Source organism: Hippoglossus stenolepis, chromosome 14 (genome assembly GCF_022539355.2).
Source record: "Hippoglossus stenolepis isolate QCI-W04-F060 chromosome 14, HSTE1.2, whole genome shotgun sequence".
Taxonomy (NCBI): Eukaryota; Metazoa; Chordata; class Actinopteri; order Pleuronectiformes; family Pleuronectidae; genus Hippoglossus; species Hippoglossus stenolepis.
In genome coordinates, this window is record NC_061496.1 from 1,200,863 (window position 1) to 1,223,128 (window position 22,266).

Consider the following 22,266-nt stretch of genomic DNA (forward strand, 5'->3'; position numbering starts at 1 on the left):
CGCTGGACCAGAACCACTGACAGACCTCCTGTCATGCCCACCAGCCTGGTCCAGTTACAGCTGGTCCCAGCCGTGTTCGGTCAGCGGCCGTGCAGCGGAGCCTTATCGGCGACTATGAGATCCAGATGTGCTCAGTGAACCCCTGGAATCACAGGAGGGAGAGACGGCTTCGAGCTTTAATTGGGAAAACAGGAGGAAGCATCAATTTTACTGCCTTTAATAAGTCAAAGCTACGCTGCTCGCTGCTCTGGCCCTTCCAGCGCAGCCAGCGATTGGCCAAAACATGTGCTTCTCATTAGCTCAACCAGTGCCTTAACATGCACATGAAAACAAAAACGCACACACACACACACACACACTGGTAGGAACATGGAGGATCCTTTACGGGCGAAGAGAGAGATCCCATTAAATGTTCAAAACCCTCGTAGAGAGTTGGTGCAGCTCCGAGGAGAAAGAGAAGGTGAGGGGGGGGGCTGTTAAGTATTAACTAGACTGTTCGGGGGGAGTTAGTGGGAGAGCTACACTCCAATTACACCCCAGCCTGATTTAAAACCGCCCAACCTTCGTAAAATTACACCCGCACACATGAAGAGCGTCTGGCCTCGGTTTGTGGACACGATGCTCCACTGTTGTTGTGTTTCCTGGATTCATGAGTGAGCCGGGTTGGGTCGGCAGAGACGCACCGCAGGACAAATGTCTTTAAAGACGCCTCCGCCCCCACTGCAGCGTCCTCATTTGTCTCTGCAGTGAAGCAACAGTCTCAACCGTCTGAGAGGAAATTAAGCTGCAAGTCTATTTTTGGTCATTAACAAATAATCTAAGGATTTTTCTTAATTAAAAGATTCATCGATAAAATATCAGTGAAAAATGCTCATCACAATTTCCCAGATTCCAAAATGACGTCTTCAAATGATTTGTGTTGTCTGAATTATTTCAAAGCTACAAACATTTCCAGGTTCTTGTTGGACCGAAGCTTTTAAAGAATCAGTGAATCGTTCAGTGAACAACAAAGATTTTAGTTTAGTGAAAACTGAACTGTTCAAATTTCAGAATTAATTTAATAAAAAACAACGCAGGCACATAAACAGGAAGCACTTTATTGGGCGTGTTTTGTCATCATCCCTCAATTTAAATAACACATTTAACGTCTAAGATGTTGAACCCGATCACAACCTCACAATGAACTGATTTGATTATTTAAGTTCCAGCAAACTGACTAATTGTTTATTCACTGAATTAAAAGAGGGATTTTCTCGTCTCGTCTGCGACGGATCGAGTGGGAGGTGACGATGACAAGCGAAGACTTTCATCTTATCGCCGGGGGTCGTGACCTCGGGTCGGGCTGGATGGCGGGCGGTGGGTGACAGGCGCTCTCTCTCCAGATAACGGCGCTCATGCAGAGCGTCAGTTGAAAGGAGGACGGTCGGTCGTGGGAGCCGGTGATTAATGGAGCCTCCGCTCTCACTCAGGGAGAATTACACACTCGTGCACACACACGAATACAGGAGAACTCCTCAGTGTCAGAACCCGGAGCCAGCGTGATATTTTAGTGTTAACGTGTATTATGTGTGTGCTGTGCTTCCTGAATGAGCACCCCCACCTCTCTGAAGACCCTCCACCTCCCCGGCCTGCTCCTACAAAAACAACATTTGTGCAGAGGCGCTGGCGTGTTATTCTAACAAATATACGATATTAATTATGCTGTTACCCGAGGCCCCCCCCCCGAGAGGCTTCAGAAGGCCCTTTGTGGAGATGCTTCTGACAGTGTCACATGACCCCGCTGGACAGGACAGCTTTCAGGAAGTCCCGTCTCTAATGGCCACCAGAGCTCAGGGCGTGTGTACGAGCTGCACCTGCACACACGCCTCAGGAATCACAAGCTGGAGCTCTTCACATGACGTGAGGCAGGAGCCAACACGCTAAGTTCAAGTCATAAACACGGAGTCAACACATCTGCAGGAACCAACACCGAACAAACAAGGAGAGTGTGAATGAGGCTGAGGCTCCGTGGAGGCAGAACGAGGTGGAACCAGCCGGGGCGCTCGGCCCGTGGGAAACTCAGAGGCCTGGTGCTGAAACCCATTCAACTACGACACACTTCACATTTCAGATTTGAATTAATAATCACATGTTTTTCGACCGAGCTCTTTTTTATTTTACAGTTCTCAGATCCGACATCTGTCAATAAATCCCAGAGGAAAAAATGATCTTTTCCTTAAGGAGGAAAAGTTATTTATGTGCTGTTTAAAATGAATTGATAATTTGATTGGTTGTGTATGAACGAGTTACACAAACAAACACAAACACAAAATCAGATATTGTAAATTAATTAACTTTCTTATTGATACAGATTTTTACACTTTAGGAGAATAAAAACATTTGTACATTGATTTTTCATGGTTCTGTTAAAAGACCAAAATGTTTCCAGTCATGTATTTGAATTAATAAGTTGAATGAAATTTCTGGAATGGTCAAAAATGCATTTTGTGCTGAATTATATATATATATATATATATATTTTAATGTAAATTTAATTGATTTAAATTTGCTTCATAATTAACAAATGTTTAGATTTAATAAAATATTTTTAGCCTTTGGTTGCCTGGTTATAATTTGTCTTGTTATATTTTTCATTTATTATTAATACTAATAATGCATAATATACATTTTACCGATACAAAGTGACAACACACTGCATATATATAATATATTGAACTTATACAATTGAACTTATTATTCACAGTAATTATTCGTGGATCATTTCTACACAGTTTTTAATCTGTTAATTATTTATTAAACGTTTCAGTGTGTTTTCATCACTAGTCGTCGTTAACTACACACATTCATATTCCTGTTTTATTCACATGTGATGTTGAACTATTGTTTGTACGTAAAATGTGTAAAACTGATTTCACCTGACTTGATATGAAGAAGTGAGAAATCATGTGAAGTTCAGAATCAGGGCTCAAGCAGAACATGTGAATCCAGGAACCTGTGCACAGAAGCCGGGTTCTTCCAGGTCCTCCAGCACAGAGCAGCTTCCTGTGAGCGACAGGCAGGTGGAGGTGTTGAGCTGATCACGCAAACACAACTGGACTCTCACAACACAACACAACACTGTCCTCTGTGACGTGTGAGGCTGTGGCTGTCGGGACCGACACAGCAGCACCGTCCGTCCGTCTGTCCGTCACAGTGCTGCTGGTTAACATGGCTGTTTTCTTCTTCTGTGGTCTCCCCGCAGCCAGACCTCGTGGTCTGGTGGCTCCCAGTTAAAAACGCACTCAGTGCTACTGTGTGTGAAGGCAGCTCCAGTCACACCATCACAAACCAGACCTCGAGCTGCGTAATCAACTGCAGCCTGCGTCAATTACCGCTGACATTTCCCCTCTATTAGCAGCAGAGAAAATAAACCTTCAAACCGAGTGGAAGTCGGATTCAGACAAAGTCACATGTTTGTGAGTAAATACGACTCAATGACAAACGCTGTCGTGATCTCGTTCTGGTCCAACGTCCACGAGGCTGAAACGTCTTCTCCCTCCTGTGAACTGATATTCTCTCATGGGTCAAAGTGTTGAAATGTCTATTTTCCCGCTGGACAGCAGCCTGAGTGGGTCTGAACCCCCTGAAGGCCTCTTTAATCTGAATCAAAGATACAACCAAAGGGAAACACGGAGATAAAACCAGTTCCTAACAGCGTCTGGCTTTGATCAAGACCCACAAACGGACTGAGATTGGAACCAGGTGGAGCCGGATTAGGAGAAAGTTCCTGTACGAGCGCTGAGGGACACGTGGCCAAAAGTGGAGCCACTAAATCTTTTTTAATTGAAATTTGATAAACAGTTTCTTCAGGTTTTCTGCAGGAGAGCAGCTATTTGTCAGAGAGAACTTGATTCACAGAATAGAAACAACTTAAATATTAAAGAAGAGACGTCTCATCAGCTGATTGATTCTCCTGCTGGAGACAGTGAAACAATCGAATTTAAAACAGTGAGTTAAACCAAGTTACATCATTATTTCAACAGTGGGATATTATCTGCATTTGTTTGTTTGTGGGAATGAACAAAAAACTACTGGATGGATTTCCTTCCATTTCACAGGAGCTGCTCTGAAATGAATCTGCTTCTATAAAAGCAAATCATCTCTGAACGAAACACAAACTCTATTGTAACTTGTGAGTTTTAGAAGTTACTCTTTACCTTTGTGAGACTGTTATTTCTATTTAATAAAATGTTATTATTATTTTTGTATGGATGTGTATGTATATATGTATAATAGTGTTTTCTTCTAATAGTTTTAAATGTGTATATTTAAGCTTGACTTCTCTCTGCTGCAGAACGTGGTTTCTTGTCCTCTGAGTAAAGATGGACTAACTGGTTAGCATCATTTAGTTTGTGTGTTTAACTCTGAACGGCTGCACAACACATTCTTTAAACGTCTGTTTGGAAAAGTGCTACGAATTAATATTAAATAATCTCTTTTACAGTTTAATGATACTTACATTTAAAAGGTGTTTTATGTGGCTGTAGGATTATTATCATAATTATTTTTACATAAAATATTCTGGACGTCTCGTGTAAAATTTAGTTTAAATCCACAGAAACTGACCTGATTCTGTGGAAATGTTTGAATGAAGTTCGTGTGAATGTCGAGGCTGAAGAGGTCAAACCAACCGGCTGGACTCAGTAAACCAGTGTTTGCTCACAGCTCCTTATTCAACAGCCCGAGCCAGATTCAATTAGGGCGACAGAAAACGGCTCAACTTACTAATTACTGACTGAATTTAAAAACCTCTGATGACTATGAATTCAGTTTATGCTGCTTCAGGCAAGAATCAGGTAGTTTCTGTATTTTCATCTTTTACCAGCAAAACACGACTGAAGCTGATGATGACTGAGTTTTAATGTCATGACAGTCGGTGAATAAAACATCAGATATTGTTCATTACAAAAAAAAACTGAACACTGACTTCAACTCCTTCATTTTGAGTTTTCAGTGCAGGAGAAGCCTGAAAGGAAACAGGCTTCTTCTTCTTCTTCTTCTTCTTCTTCTTCTTCTTCTTCTTCTTCTTCTTCCTCTGCTGCTGCTCATCTGGCCCGAGGTCACAGCTCCTCAGCTCCATGATGTGCACACACAGCGACACCATCCTGTGTGTGTGACCCGGCCGTGCAGCAGGGGGCATCCAGAGGAGAGAGGAGAAGACTTCCATTCACCCCAAAGTGGATTTTCAAAACTTAATTCATGTTTGGAATTTCAGCTCGGAGCCGTCATTACAACGACCCCGAGCCTCGGCCCCGAGACGGTTCGCAAAGTAAACTGTCAAAGTCAAAACACGCTCCGTCAAACGGTGAATCCTGGTCCGACTCGTAATCAGGCCGCGTTGAACCGCTTCACAATCCAAACAGCATAACACGGAGATGGAGACGAGCCAAGGAGCAGGATCAGTTTTCAGATGCTCACGTCCTCCCGCGGCCTAAATCAGCCCTGACAGACGTTTATGTATTATTCCAGCGAGGGCTAATTTTAGTGTTTCCGAAAACCCCAGGTGGAAAGTGAAACTTCAGAGGTAGGTGAGCTGCCAGAGGTGGAGGACGACTGTGACTAAGAGGCAGAGTGAGCGCCAGTCCTCAGGTTGAACTGGATGCTGAGTCTGGCTGAATTAATTAAGTCACTATTCTCCAACATCATTGATTTGCACACGGTGCTTTGTGTTTGCTTCAATGACTTTATCTCGTTTGGGGTTAAAGGTTCTTATTTTAATTTGTTAGACTTTTAAAATTTATCTTACAAATATGATTCCTGGTCTTATCACTTACTTTGATTTTCTTTGTGATGGTTGGGAGGAGAATTACTGAAATGTGGAGTAACAATTATTTTCTTTTCCATAGTAATTTTACACTTAATTTGCTTAAATTTCCAAATCAAGCACATTAAAACGTTGAGGTCAAATTTATCATGAACTGCGTTTGTACCACAGTCAATAAAGATCGAAGTCTCCTCTTCCTCTCAGAAACGAATCCATAATATCTCTGAGATGAACGCCGCCATCTTGTGCGTTCGGAGTCTGTAGCAGCTGTGGGATGGAACCATGACGCTGACGCACCCGACGTATCGTGAGTCGGTCTCAGCTCTCAACACTTGAACTAACATCAGTGTGATAAGAACAACTTTAAATGACATTTATTTAATTCCCATCTGCTAACATGGAGGAGGTGGGAATTATGATCTATACTGCAGCCAGCCACCAGGGGGCGATCCAGATGATTCACTTTTGGGACGAGTCATGTCGTCCATCTTTATGATTTGTACGTCTGATGCACAAGAATATAAACTACAGGCCAAAAGTATGTGGACACACTTTTTACTTTTTCTTTACCGAAGGAAACAATCACATAAGAACAGATTCTCCCATAATGCACCTGCACGACGACGCCTCTTCATTCAGTGTGGAGGAACTCGACAGAATCCCGATCTCAACCCATCAACACCTCTGGGAGGAATGAAGATAATAACCATATTATTATAGAGGTAGATGATCCACCGTCCCCCTCAGGACTCGAACCAGGACTCGGCCCACTCTGACCACAGACACACAAAGCAACACACACCGCATGTAAGGTAGAAAGAAGGAGCGTGGCAGTCGCTGGGAGTTGGACTGAGAAGAGCAGCGCGGCCGGATGTTAATCTAAAGAAGCGTGGGGGAATGCGATGAGGTCGGCGGCTCCTGGGGATTTTGAGCTATGGGTGCTTCTCAGCGTAAAGACGTCTGTCCCAGAGTCCGTCTCCTCTTTCCTCGCTGACCTCAGGCCTCTGGGTTCACACGAACATTCGGCTCTTATCAACACCGCACCGGCTGATGCAGCGCGACAGGGAGAGCGAGCTGACGATGCTTTATGACAGATACAAATGAAGCGGCGCCATCACATGAAGGCGGCGCAGGATGACGGCTCCGTGCTGTTGTTGAAGAAACAGGCCGGTTGTCACGGGAGGGAGCAGAACCGGAGCTGAGCTGGGTTCTCCAGTCAGAGAGGAGCAGAGCGGGGGAGCTGATAAGAAGCAGCAGATCCTGAGAACTGAGCAGCTGCTGCTCTGAAGGTTTGAACTTTGAAAAGCAGCTGATAACTGGCTGGGGGGGGGGTTAGATTACACTGAACATGACCTGAAGTTAAAACGCTGGTTAAGCAAAGTGGAACTGGTTTAAAATTTCTTTTGACGAATTTTACTTTGTGTGTAAATGACGTTTCACCACCACAAAGAACGCTATGGGTTTGAATCCCATCTTACTGGATGTTCCTTCATGTGTCACGTGGCCTGGACAGATATTCCTGTCCCTCACCCCAGGGGTACACCAAGGCTCGATGCTGGGGCCCTTCCTTATCACTGCTAATATACAGATGACACCCAACTGTACTTCTCAATCCCACGTGCCCCCCCAGTCCTGATGCACATCTGTGCTCGTTTCTCTGATAGATCATCGTAATGGTTCTCCAGCTTCAGCTGAACCTCTCGAGGACACGCTGTGGCGACCGGGTGCTGCTTCCTGACCCGAGATCAGTGCACAGAACAAAACACAGGTTACACATATCTACTGAACTAAAGCTACGAAGCTAGCTAGCTAATGAAGTGAGAAATAAACAAACGACCATGGTGACATGGTAAATCTGCTCTCTGTGCATTATGGGCTGATGTCACCTGTCTACATTTAACTTGTGGCTGGTGACGGATGTATCAGAATATTATAAAATAATAATCATAATAATATTCCAAAAGAACGTGTTTAGATCATTTGTTTGACATGAAAATATTAAAATTAAACAGACACCATCTCCTCATCCATTTAACATGTCGGCTGCAAAGCTTTTCCTTTTCAAGGTAACGAACGAGGGATCCTGAGGTCAAAGGGCGACAGTGTCGAGACTCAGGTTTCAGTCTGGAGTTATTTTTCAATTATCAGCGAAACCTAAACCAACAAATACCTCCTGACGTCCTAATCTGTAAAAACGCCTTTCAAATACGCACTAATGTCAAAAAACATCTGGTCACGTGAGATCTTCTGTTAACCTCCACAGGTCTTCATTATACACTGTAAACAAACCGTTCACTGCCCTTCTGTGTCGGAGCACTTGGAGAATGAAACGACTCGGAGAGTTTGTCGTCTGTGTGAAGTGTGTGAGGACGAACCAGGAGCCATGACCACAGACCAGGAGACCTTTCTAATTTTAGGAGACGTCATATGGCCGAGAGGCCCGGAGGTCGGACTCCTATGCGCTGCAGGAATTCACACTGAAGTCAACTTGCCTCTGTGCTCGTTGGCTCCTGCCAGCCCCCCCGCTCCCTTAAAGTCAGCAGGTGATCTGTCAATCTGAGCACCACCCCCATGAAAGAGATATCTGCCGATCACACTGTCGAACGCTCAGCCAGACAGATTTAGCAGCGGCTGGAGAATCAGTGTGTCAGTCGGGCACCGTGACAGAGAGTAACTCTCCTGCACCGTGAGCGACCACGCGACCAGCACCATGGAGATCTCCCTGGAAGACGACAACGGCTCCTCATCGGCCAACGTAGAGTATAAAGGAGCTCATCAAGCCTTCAGGGACCGGTGGAAAGGGACGGACGAGACCATGTGCCGCCACAGCATGTCCTTCCACCTGCAGCACTCACTGAGGAGCGACTTCTTCGCCAGCTACCTGTACCTGCTGGAGAAGACTCCTCTGGGTAAGCAGGGCCCCGCGAGGGCCCCACGAGGTTCACACATGGACACAGTGTCCCAGTGGTACAGACGATAACATGAGTCACAGACAAGTAGACACATCACAGTCTAATAAATAAATAAAAAACACTAAATGAGTAGATGTACTCGGTTATATTTCACATAGTAACATTGCTCATAATAATATTGCACAGTTAAGATATTCTTGCACTAAGTTCTCTAATGTTTTTAAGGAGCTGTAGCGTCTGTATTTCCTGTCACTCACATCAAAATAAACTTTCTGACAGATCCTCATCAATATATATAAAATAGAAAATGTTGATTATCTTCAAGTCAAACATGTAAAAGTTGGAACTCATTTGAAATCTCTGCTCTTTGTTTCCCACAAACATTTCACGATGTTCACTTCTTCATATTGTGACGGGAAAAGAAACGTTGAGCTTCAGAAAGTGATCATCAACGGGCCAAAGAAAATTAATCCTGCAAAATACTAATATGTTAATTTAAAAGAATCGTCTGTTGCTCTTGTGGAGTCAGTGAAGTATTTACTGTCCTCACTTCAATAACCTGGTTTAAACTGCAGCAAATCAAATACTTCTGGATATTAAAACAATCATTTGTTTTAATAAAGTTTATAGACACTCCTTGCAGATTTATTTTTGCTAAAGGACTGTCAGAGTATAAACTGTAAATATAAATCAATAGACTTGCTGAATTTGTTTTTCTCTTCCTACACTAAGAAGCAAACCTTTAAGCAGTTTGTGTTGCATAAGTTACTAACAACACATTATTTACACTCACAGTATGTGTGATACTGTAGATTATGCTAATAACAGCATCTATTCACAATATAATGAGAAACAAAGCTACGGCACATAACATTTATTGAACACATAAAACCAGAGCGATAATCCGTCGTACAGGGGAGTTCACGGGCTGACGAAAGAAATTTGAAATCTGAACCAAATTACACACACTCATAAATATCTGTCTAAATAAGTCCGATTTATTAAATCTTTATATTAAAGAAAGACGAAAGAATATTTCTGGATCCTTCCACCAAGTTCTGTGGAAATTGGTTCAGTAGTTTTTGTGGAATCGTGCTGACGATCAAACGTACAGGGGTGAAAACGTGACGTCTGGCAGACACCAGCCGAGTGGGATGCTTCCCTGGTAGAGATGTGAACTGATGAGCCTTCGAACAAGCTCCGCGGTGCATTGTGATTATTCTCCTCGTTGTTGGAGGTTGTAAGTTGGGGTGGAAGTTAATCCTCTCCAGGCCGAGGACTCACCTCAGGCAGCAGGAACACGAGATCGGAGCTGCTGGCATCAAGACGCCGTTCTCTCTTACCACCAACTTGACACGACCAGCAGCACCATCGCGTGTCACAGGGATTATTCCTCAGCACATGGCGCCTTGAAATGTAAATATATTTCTACAGAAAACGACAGAAAGTTTGACTAAAATACATCTACTGTAACTTTACACATGTGAGACGGGTGACACTGGATTTAAATTTAGGCTGAAGACATCGAAAATAAACATAAATCTTCAGGCTCTGTTATCAGGTGATCAGATGTCTCAGATCCTGTTCCTCCGAAGGTCAAAGGTCAGCTGCTCTTGTAATGAGCCGGTTCTGAAGGTGAGGGACAGATGGACATGGTCTGGACTGACTCCTCCTTGGCAGACGTGGACGTGGTCGTGTTGTTTCTATACTTACTCTTCCTCTGAACGTTTCCTGATGGGTCACATGACAGCTGAGTCCCAACTCAGAGGCTTCCTCCTTCTCTGGCCCACGTGGCTCAGAGACGACCTTCAGGGTCCACAGGGACCGAACCGTAAGGAGACCGTCTGTAGTGGAGCCGCTGGGACACAGCCTGTCTTCAGATGCAGCCTCCGAAGGATGAGCTGAGACACAGGCTGGGAGGACGGGATCGACCTGTGTAGACCGTGAAGGCCGAACTGAAATGAGACAGTCTGTTGAATCCTGGGATAGGACGGCCTGAGAAGGATCCACCTGTGTCCCGGGGCTGGAAGGACACATCAGTGGACCTGTTTGAAGGAGCCTTCGAGACGGGACACGTCTGACGCTGCTCATTCAAGCTCCACCAATCGAACCTGACGCCACAACGACATCTTCAATCACCTCACAAGGAAGTGGACCGTGCCTGGAGCGTCACGTCCTGATTGGTCGGTTTCTGCACCTTCTCAGTGAAGCTTCAGTGTCTCCGCCTCTCGTCCTGATGTTTCTAACATGGAGGACGGCGTCCGGCAGGAAATAAATCCCCCCTCTTAATGTTTCACCGTGGTGTCATGAATGCTGCCTCTTGAGGATCTTGACAAGCGGGCGGACATTCCCCCACTCCTCAACTTGTCATCTGAGGCTTCAGAAATGTTGCTTTAATGTCTCAGGATTGTTTCAGCTCAGCAGAACTGAGGCCGTGAAAGGTCACTGACATCATTTTATAACGTTCAGCTCATTCAGTGATTTTAACCTTTTATCAAGTGGTGACAGGAAACATCTGTGAATACACGACGCTGCGAACAAATCAATCAGCGCGTCATCGTATATCACAGAACAGCTGAGCCCAGCGTAAGAGAAGCACAGCAGGTCCTTATTTATAGTCGCCTGGTAATCCAATCATCATCCAGCGTTTCCTGTCCCGTTCTGATCCTCTCCACACACACAAACTGTTCCCTGGAACATCACATCGATCCGGATCTGAAACTGGGACGACAACGTCACATCGGATCAACGTTAACGTTCCACACATGAGACTGTCTGAGCCACACCTGTGTCCTTCATGCTGCTGAGTTCACGTTTCAACCCAAAGTGTCGTCGTGTTTTAAACCAGAAATAACCACATGAGGAGCAGTGGTAGGGGGCGGAGCCTAACTGATCATGTTGCTGACATCATCACTTACAAGTCAGTTAACACCATTTTACAATCAGCTCTAAATAGAAGCTTTTAATGTGATTCATTGTTCACTTTTTAGCCAATATAGACGTTTTTATGATTAACGTGCACGTTTTAAATTATTAATCTGATCCTTTTTCTTTCTGCTTCGTTATCATGCAAATATTAAAAAGAGCTTTCAAGGTGTTCGGCGTTAAATTCTCTAAACACGTAAATACAACACACTCCGACTTCAGAGCTCGTGAACACACTGAAGCACACCCGCCCTCGGCTGCGAGCGCTGGACGCCACGAAGTCAAAGTGAACTTATATAAACCACGAAATCACAGGGAAACTCAGCACGAAGTCTGAAACGTGAAAACAATGACCCAGTGTTTGAATCTTGTCCCGATGTGTCCGACAGTGAAGCTCTTCCCGGTCACCTGCGAGTACATCAAGGGGGAGAAGCAGTTTTACTACCGAGCTCAGCAGTTCTACGAGGACGTGGCGGCCTCGGAGGAGGGCATGATGGGAGATTTTGTGGAGATATCCAACGTCGACCTGGAGGGTTCCAGGCAGTTCCTGAAGAGGTTTGTGGTGAGTGAAACAGATTTAATATTAGAGCAAACACGTTGGAAATGAACATAAATCTTCAGGCCCTGTTGTCGTGTGATCACATGTCCCAGATTCTGTCACACGGAAGGTCAAAGGTCAGGGTGTTGGTGCTGCTCCCAATGGGGGGGGGGTGAGACACAGATGGACATGAGACGCTCTGCTGCTTCTCCATCAACTCTCACATGTTACTGAGGCCTCTGTCCACGCGTGTCTCACTTTACTCCTGCATGTGGAACTGGGTCTGAATTCACATGTCAGGGTCTATTTTGGACGAGGAATTCATCGTCCTTCGTCCACAAGAAGAACTCCGTCGTGATTCATGTGGGTGGAGGCGGCGGTGCAGTTTACGGTGGAGGCACAGACTCGATGCCAGCTCCATAAACACCCCGACAGAGTGGGCGGAGCCAACGGCCGCTAATCCCCCTCTGCTGTGGTCACTTTTACGAGAGCTAATTTAACAACAGTGGAAAAGGAGGCGACATTTTCTAATTGTTCTTTGTGTGTCACAAAATCTACAGTTTCATACATTTTAATGTGGTTTACAACTGAGCGACTGTGATGCACATACAGCGTGTGTGTGTGTGTGTGTGTGTGTGTGTGTGTGTTTGTGTGTGTGTGTGTGTGTGTGTGTGTGTGTGTGTGTGTGTGTGTGTGTGTGTGTGTGCGTGTGCGTGTGTGTTGACATGTAAGTGTGGACTGAGGTTTTTTTAGATGCTAATTCAGTCGAATGACTTTGGGGAGCAGGTTATTTGCAGGATCAGTGTTGCAGGAGCTCTAATTATAAACTGGACGTTTTAAAGGAGCTCGACCAAGTGTCTGATTCTTCTTCTGCAAATGTAAACACAACAAATCCTGATTCCACACAGTCACGTTCAGAGGTTAGTTTATTATATTATTAAATATGTCGTGGCTGTTTATTATGATCCAAGCTCCCGTAAGTCACTTAGCACATTATGTTGCTTTGACTCATGTTCTGATCAATTTAAAGTCGATCTTATAGTGAAACTCAACGCACTCACACTTAAGGAACAAGTTTATTATATATTATATTTGAACATACGTCCAGCGTCACTGCAGCTGATCCAACTTAACATTTCAACACGTCCATTACTGACTTCATGCTCTATGACGTGGAGCTCCATCCTTTATATCACGGGTCAGACACCTCACTCCTCTCCATCCTATCAGCACCACGCTGTGCACCGACGTTCACCGGTTCTATAACACTATACTTTCATTTTAACACATTAAAACAACAATAGACACAAAACTTAGCAAAGTTCACTATTCAAACATACACATATGTAGTGACTCCCAATATATTTAAATTTCACTGACTAATCATAACAGAAAACACAGTTAAGATAAGAACTATTGATCAGAGTTATTAGTTAATAAAATAGAAGAAAAACAGGAAAGTAAAAGTTACCGATCACAGTTGTAAACCTGCAAATCATAACATTTGACGCTCCTGGACAGAAAGGTTATTTTGCTTTATGAATGATTTATAATTTATCTTATACTTTAATCTGCGAACAGGATTATTATTCCAACGTGTGCAGCGCTGCGAGGTTTGAAGTTTCTTTCACCACTTTAAACTCTTAAAAAACATGTTGACATCTTCGTCTTAAATGTTTCCATCACACATTTATAAATTTCTCACATGTGAAGAACTTTATCAAAAGCATAATTCAAATCAAAAAGAGAAGCAACAATCACATGTTTTGAGGAGGTGCAGTGACGAAGAGGAGGCTTCGCTTCTCTCATGACGATGACACTCGTGGTGGATTCTGTATTTGTTGTTAATGTTGTTAGTCCTCGTTCTAAACTATTTTATTAAAATCGAATGAAACCAGATCCGAGTGTGAGCTCGGCTGCACATCATCGTTCTTCAGCTCCTGTTTGAACCTGACGTCTCCGTTTGAAAGTGCAGAAGGAATCGATCGAGAAAGTGTCCAGATTAAACTGAGCTACATATGCACAGAGCAATATGGCAGTAATTCACCGAACCCTGGGAGCCTGGTGCAACAGGCACAGAGCTCCTCGGGGCCCCATCTCTCATTCAATCACACACTGGGGCCCCTGATGTGGAGGGTTGGAGTGAGGTCAGAATACCAAACGAAGAGGAAGAAAAGCAGCGTGATTCAAGAGAGGAGAGTTTTTGTTCCCCTGTGGTAAAGTTCAGAGGTCCGTTGACCTGAGGAACTGACGTCTACGTGTTTGTGGCGTCGGTGCGTTTGAGCTCCGACATCTGGCTCAGACCAGCTCATAGATATGGAAATAAGATGCTGCGGGGAAGCAGACATTTTGTTTTCTGAGAAACTTAAACTCATGTCTTATGTTTTGTGATTTCAACTCAGTTGTATTACAAACCGTGAGTTGACATATTCGGTTTTGAACCCACAGGGTCCAGGTAAGGCCGGAACACACTGCGCCCTGGACTGCGGCTCCGGGATCGGGCGCGTGACCAGAGGCGTCCTCCTTCCTGTGTTTGAGAAAATGGAAATGGCGGACATGATGGAGCACTTCCTGCTCCACGCACACGAGGAGTACCTGGGCGACGACGCCGACCGCATCGAGACCTACTACTGCTACAACCTGCAAGAGTTCACGCCTCCGAAGAACAAGTACGACGTCATCTGGATGCAGTGGGTGGCGTGTAAGTGTCACAGTATTGAGTCCGCTTTACCTGTGTGAGGGGGCGTGTCCGACCAGCTGCGGGGGTCACCTGATAAAGTCCTCCTGAACACGTCACTGTTTCTCGAGTTGAGGTTCTGGACCAACCAGAACGAGACCCCACGCAGGGCAGAGAAACTATAACTCTCCTCTGGCCTGGGAACGATTCAGGAAGGATGTGTGGGGATGACATAGAAAAATAATCTCAATCAGCTGATGCATGATGCAAAATAATCAGTTTTTGGCGTAGACTCAAAGATCCCTGTGAATTCATCTGTGAATTATTTTTTTTCGTGCCTACTTCTTCAGGTCACCTGACAGACAAGGACCTGATGAACTTCCTGTTTCGCTGTAAGAAGAGCCTGCGTCCAAACGGCGTCATCATAATGAAGGACAATATGGCGCGGCAGGGCTGCAAGCTGGACTCCATCGACAGCACCATCAGCCGCCACCTGGACATCATGAAGTGCATCATCGCCAAGGCCGGCCTGGAGGTGCTGGAGGTGGAGCTGCAGGAAGGATTCCCTGATGTCATCATGCCCGTCTGGATGATCGCCATGAAATAGACGCCACATTAGTTCTGTGAAAAGTTTCAGATTGTTGTTTCTCAAAAACCAGGAGGAAAATCCACCGTAAAGCAGAATTCACATGTTATTCCAGTTCTGCTAAAGTCCTTAAGATTTGTGATTGATTCTCTAAAACCTACAAAAACACAGCGAGAACTCCTCACGTCATCAGGAGATAAATCCTGAAGCGGCCGCGTGGACGGGGAGATGACACCCAGCGTGACTTTATGGAGACAGGAGTCTTTTTCCTGCTCTGCCCTGACATGAAATAAAGCTTCAGTGGAACATTAAACCTCCACAGAAGCACTCGGCGTGTCCACAAAGACACTCTGTGATTTACTGTCCACCACCAGGTTCTGCATCCGACGGCATCAAACGCCCGAGCCTCAATTCTCTGTGGGAGAGGTTTGTTCCTGTCCGAGGATCATTGGAATAACATGTGAATTTAGATTTACTGCTGGGTTTCTCCTCCCACTGTGACACTGCAGCGTGTCAGTGACGTGTCAGTGACGTGTCAGTGACGTGTCAGTGACGTGTCATAGTGGACTGGATTCAAATGTTGTTGTGCACGATTAACATGTGATCTGCATGTACATATGTGATGTGGACATCTGATCACAGGCCTTTACATTCATACCTTTTATTATTATAATAACTCAGTTTGTAGGTCAGATAGGGGGCGCTGTCCACAACCACGCAGAGAGAGAGAGAGAGAGAGAGAGAGAGAGAGAGAGAGAGAGAGAGAGAATTTAAATCCATCATAATGTCGGGAAATCCTCACAACCCCCAATCTCAAAACCCAAGATGGCGGCTGCACGCATCAACACTGTAAATAAAGACGAACGGAGAATCTCTACTTTCACCTGTTGTACAAACATTAAGCCAAAATATCTCAGATACAAACGTCCGTTCATCACATTCAGGTGCGCTCAGGTCGGTCAGATGTACATTTTGTTTTTATGTGACCTTGTGTTTTATACTTTGCTTGTAATATTGCATTTTTATATTGACTTCTCTTGTGTGTGTGTACATGTAGAATTGTGCTGCTTCACTTGAACGACATCAACACTGGAGTTTGAGTGTTTTTATAAAACTCTGACAGCATATGGATGCAGTTTGATTGTATTTTCATATATAATGTTTTTCATCCCTGTTCCAAACAAAGACTAATGGGATTATAGCAGGGTAATCACCTTTGGCTATTACAATCAAGGCTGGAACATGAACGCTTACCGATTTCCCCTGAGTATCCGACAGGGACCGAGCTGCAGTCTTCCACCAAACACACCAGATAATTGAGATCCTCTCAAACGGTTATGGTAATTCTCCTAAGTATTATTACTGTTATTATTTTTTCAGACTAACAGTAGAAGCAGCACATTGTTTTGGGCTAATGACTTTCAGCTGGGCCCCTGAGGTGGATGTGGTGGTGGTGGGGGGGGTTGATTATTTCCTGATTTTGACAGACAGTGCCGGCTTTCATATCTGCCCTGGCTTCATTTCAGGCCTGTCACATGTCGTCAGCATAAAACACATCCAGGAGTCGCCTCAAATATTCAGCGTTTGCGTGCGTGAGCGCTCGACAGCAGCGGAGCGGGCTGGTTCCTCCCGAGCTTCTCATGAAAGGAGAGTTTGTCAGGGAGTCGCCCGGCGCTGAGAAACTACAACATCATGCGAGTGTTGAAGGCGAGATAGCGTGAGATGATCGCTCTGGAGATGTGAATAGAACGAACACATTTTCCACATCCCGCATGCATTAAAGATCAAAAATGCCCCAAAGTTAAACTTGTAGGTAATTTTTCTTTCTCTCTCTGCAGCAAATAGCAGCCAAATGTGCTGTCACCTTTTCAGGAGAGTTTAGCGCCGCTGACAGTCAAGCCGATCGTTTCTAATACGGCTCAATGTCCTCTGCAGACGCTCGGCAGCAGTTTGAATACATTAGCAGCAGTAACACTAATTTGTCCCGTCACATCGGCACAGCAGAGGTTTGGGCCCGAGTCCAGAGCGAGTGTATCTCCGACAGCTGACGGGAGGAAGACAGAGAGCTCCGGGGGAAGATGTGACCAACACTGAGTTTGTGTTTCGCAACTGCGATCGGTTAAATATGCAAAACACAACTGGGAGCAGTTCACCCTGCAGCATCAAGCGCTGAAGTCAAATGTCAAAATACGGGAAAGTAAACAGGCTCCGTTGTTGGCGGGTCGAGACACATACTGAACATTTTGTCTGGGTGACTGGGAATCGCAGCAGCTGCCAACTGGTGACTGGACGTTTGACTTTATTGGACAGTGGACAAGGTGGAGACAGACAGGAAATGAGACACACAGCGGAGGAACATTGTATTTACTGTATTAAATTCATTTTAAAGTTTATGTGGATGCGTCGTTGTAATATAGAACAGGAACATTTTAAAAGTGAAGGAGAATGTTTGGTATTTTTACCACTTTAGCTCAAAGTGCAGAAGATTCAAAGATCTTTATTGTCATTACTCCAGGATACTTCAGGATACAAGTGGAAAACATAGAAAAATATAAGAACAATGCTCATCTACAGTTTCCCCCCAGTTTTCTGTCCCTGGTAGCTGCTACGCTAAGTTAACATCCTCACAGTATAAATATAGTATATATAACTACTATATATATATATATATAGTAAAAATATAGATGCAGAAAAGAAAAGAACATATGTTTCTGGAAAAGCCGCAGAAGAATGTTCATGTTTGCATGAACCTGAGATCTTCACCCATCGAGGTCGTCTGCTCTGAGAACCACGATCAAAACTTAAATGATGTTTACAAAAACCAGTTAGCTCACTGGCCCCACTGCGACTCTCAAAGGAAAAGTGCTGGTTATAGATGGATAGATTAATAGGAGTTAGCTGACACTGTCTAACTGCGTTGTCAGAAACTTTACAGCAGCTCTGCTGTGACGTTACTAAATTAAAAGATATATATATTTAATTAAAGCATCTGTTCTCGAAGGTGTGGCTGCACTTGCACACTACGTCAGATGACATCAAGCATTGGAGCCGGTAATGTTTGTCCAGCTGTGAAACGACTTCATGTACGATGTGTTGTCCAACACGTCAGAAAGCAGCGGACTGGATGACGATGCACCAGACTGTTGCAGAGGGAGCTCAGCCAGAAGGTGAAGCTTGATCAACAGTTGATCCACGTTTCAACCCTCAGTAATGATCATCACAAAGAATTCTCTCTCCAGGGTCTCTGTCCTCAGCTCGAGGAGCTCGGACATCCAGCGAGATCTTGGATTAGAGCTGCTGCTTGTGCCAAAAGGAGCCAGTTGACGTGGTTTGGGTTGATTAAGATCATCCTGCTCAACTGGGAGGAAACCCAGTACATGGACCTATTACTCACTGGAGGGATTATACCTCCCATCAGTCCTGGGGACGTCTCAGGACCCTGGGGAGGAGGTGGAGAGCGTTGGGAGAGAAACATCTGGAACATCCTGATTAACCTGCTGCCACCACCAGCTGAACTCCAATAAACCAACTGGTGAAGATGAACAGAATTGGACGGACACAGCTCCCCAACAAGGTGCGAAGGTGGTTGACCATTCGACAAACAGCTGTATCAATGAGGTTAAGAATGAAGATATTGTTCTTTCAACACATCTGGATAACTACTGGCCATAATCAGATGGTATTTGTGTCACCACAAGATGACTCTGAGACGTCTTTGTGACCTAAAAGCTTTTCACTGGTCTGTGACTGTATTTTATGACCCCACTGCTGGAAAACCATAACTTTTGACGTGGATGTTTGTGAAATCTAAATTGTCTGAAATACTGTTTTTGTAATTTACCAAACAAGAATCTAACTTGAAGTCATTGTTCTTGTCAGTACTCTCATTTCATGGGCTGCGATGAGCCCTTGGAGCTTCTGGGGCTGCTGGTGAGACGTTCTTCTCCGTCTGGGTGGAAAGATGTGGTGGTGGTTACGCTGCAGCTTCCCTCCTCGTGATAGTAAACACCCCCAGGAAGCACCAGAGGAGTCTCTTTCCAGAGCAGTGGCATCAGCTCAGACAGCCGGAGCTTTCATCCTGAAAAGAGTCTTTGTGGAGTCGACAGTGGACAGAAACCTCAGCCAGTCGGTCTCTGGAGTCGCGATGGTTTCAGAGACAGAGAGAGAAGAGCCTAACCTCCATCCCTGGGAGACTTCAGACCAGAGGAATGTGCTTGCTCCTCATCTCTTGTTCTCACAGTAACTCATGTCACTAAAAGAAACAGACCTGGTGATTTTTGGGCTGTTGTTTCTTTGGCTGCCCGTGCAGGGTTTTAACTCTCCCAGCATGTCGCCGGGGGTCTGACGGTGGGTTTCCAGCCTCACTCAGTTTTCCTCGGCTCAGAGGGCAGGGATTAGTTACACAGGCCGTTTCGAGGCCCGGCGTCGAACATGTAATATTTCATCCAGCGATGTGGGTTTGGAGCCGGGATCAGGTGCGGCTGACTGTGAGGGTTTAATCTCTGAGCCAACCATGAACAAACGATGACAAATGTTCACATGTATAACTGCCTGAAGTTATAACTTAAGCCCAATATACGAAGATCAGAAAAACTGCTCACTGGAGGAGAAACTGAGCACAAACCAAGAAGGAGTCATTTCTCTTCCCAAAAATGACCTCCCTGCTGAGCAGCTCGGATGGAAAGCATTGCTCACAACAACAACAAAAAAAGGAATTTATTCCCATCTGGAGCTGGTGTGTGTGTGTGTCTGTGTGTGTGTGTGTGTGTGTGTGTGTGTGTGTGTGTGTGTGTGTGTGTGTGTGTCTGTGTGTGTGTGTGTCTGTGATTCACCGTGGAGCCGTGCACGGTCAGTGTGTTACTGGCTCTATGTGCAGACCCAGAGTTATACATACATACTATACACTGTAGTGCAACTTTTCTGCAATGTGCATGTACACGTGTGTGTTGTGTAAGTGCATGTGTGTGTCTTCCACATGTATTACACAACACAAAAACAACAGATGTTTGTGCAACAACAGTTCTTGTTGGAATGATGGTTTGTTTTATTGAACATTGATATGAAATCAAAGTGACGTTTGTAGTTTTTATCAAAGAAGAAATAACATATATACGTCAAACACACACACACACACACACACACACACACACACACACACACACACACACACCAACAAGCAGCTACAGCTGTAATACACAACCATCTCCACGTTCTCAGATTGGACCAAAGCAACCGAAGAGGATGTTGAAGATGATGAAGAAGAAACGAGTAAAGAGTAAATATCAGAGCGTGTTTCACTCGTTGAGCTCAAAGAGGCTAAAGGATGTCGACCTGGTGTTGTTGCTTCTGGACAGTGAGTCTGAACTTTGTCTTGTGTTGCTCTGCTGGACGTCGGGTTGTGTACGTGAAGTCGTTCAGGTCAGAGTCCTGCAGCTCGGAGGGAGACTTGATTGGCCGACGAGTCTCAGGTGTGCAGGCGAGTTTAATTGGTGGAAAACAAGAGGCCAACACACACACACACACACACAATGACACACACAAACTCAAACACACACAAACTCAAACACACAGTGAACCACACGAGGACACGGAACACGGGGAACAACAGCCGGAGAACACTGAACCACATCCTCACAGAACAACAGCCCCAAAAAACAACATATGTTTCTGTTCAAGTGACAAAGAACTCTTATTGTGGCGATGAACAAAGGAGGAAGTCGAGATGATGTCGTTGTCGAGTCCAACTGACAGTCAACGTGTTTTTTAATCATGATCAGGATGGTTCCATAACCTCCACCACATGGGCGGCGCCTACCTGTACTTGACTCTGATTGGTTTGTAGACGGCGTCTGACGTGGGCGTGTGGTCAGTTGGGGGGGGGGGTAGTAGTCTTTCTGTGAAGATGAATGAAGAACTTCATGTGGTTGCCATGGTAACATCATGATGGTATCACTAACAGCATCAGCACCTTCGGGTGCAGTACCCCACAGTACTACAGTACCACACTACTACAGTTCTACAGTACCACAGTACTACAGTACCACAGTACTACAGTACTACAGTACCACAGTACTACAGTACTACAGTACTCTACAGTACTACAGTACTCCACACTAGTTCAAATGCACCAAATGAACGTCCTCATGGTTCAAACATTATATCGTCGGAGGTGAAGACTGCAGCTTCTTCTTCTTCTTCTTCTTCTTCTTCTTCTTCTTCTTCTACTGTTTAATTCTGTCTCTACTTCCTGTGATTGGTCCAAAAGTCCAAACTATCCAACAAAGTGTTTTCACTGCAAACCAACAGAACCAGGTTCAGTTTGATCCAGACCCAGAACTCCTCTTCTGCTCTGAGGAACCTTTCACACCTGATGTTCAGGTTCAGACTGAACTGAAGAGTCTGAAGCTCTGAACCCAACCAGGTGTGAACGGTTCCTGAGTGTATCACCTGGTGCTGATCTGATCCACCTCCATCTCTCTCCTGCAGCTGCCGCCCTCACACCTTTTACATGAAACCTTTCAAAACCTGCTGTCTCCTGTCGAGTCCAGAGTGATGCTTCTTCAGTCTGCGTGTTAGAAGAGTTACAGTTTTATCAAGACACGCTTTAACTCCAGAGACCAACATCAGGCTCCTGGTTTTCACTTCATGTTTTACCTGATTGCCGTCAAACCTGAGCAGTGTCAGAACGGGCGATGATGATGATGATGATGATGATGATGATGATGATGATGATGATGATGAACGTTGATCAGAAAACTCCTCATGGCGTCGGCAAGTGGCGAGTTCCCATGATTCCACAGTCACGTGTCGAGTCGGGTGGAACGT

The 22,266-nt window shown here is 44.9% G+C and overlaps 1 protein-coding gene across 1 annotated transcript; it reads left to right on the forward strand.

Moving 5' to 3' along the window:
• The first annotated feature begins 8,317 nt into the window (after window positions 1-8,317).
• On the forward strand, window positions 8,318-16,568 carry ntmt2 (N-terminal Xaa-Pro-Lys N-methyltransferase). Its single transcript, XM_035176244.2, has 4 exons — window positions 8,318-8,712; window positions 12,030-12,202; window positions 14,627-14,879; window positions 15,206-16,568. The coding sequence occupies exons 1-4, from the start codon at window positions 8,514-8,516 to the stop codon at window positions 15,460-15,462; spliced, it is 882 nt and encodes a 293-aa protein (XP_035032135.1). The 5' UTR covers window positions 8,318-8,513; the 3' UTR covers window positions 15,463-16,568.
• Window positions 16,569-22,266: the final 5,698 nt, after the last annotated feature.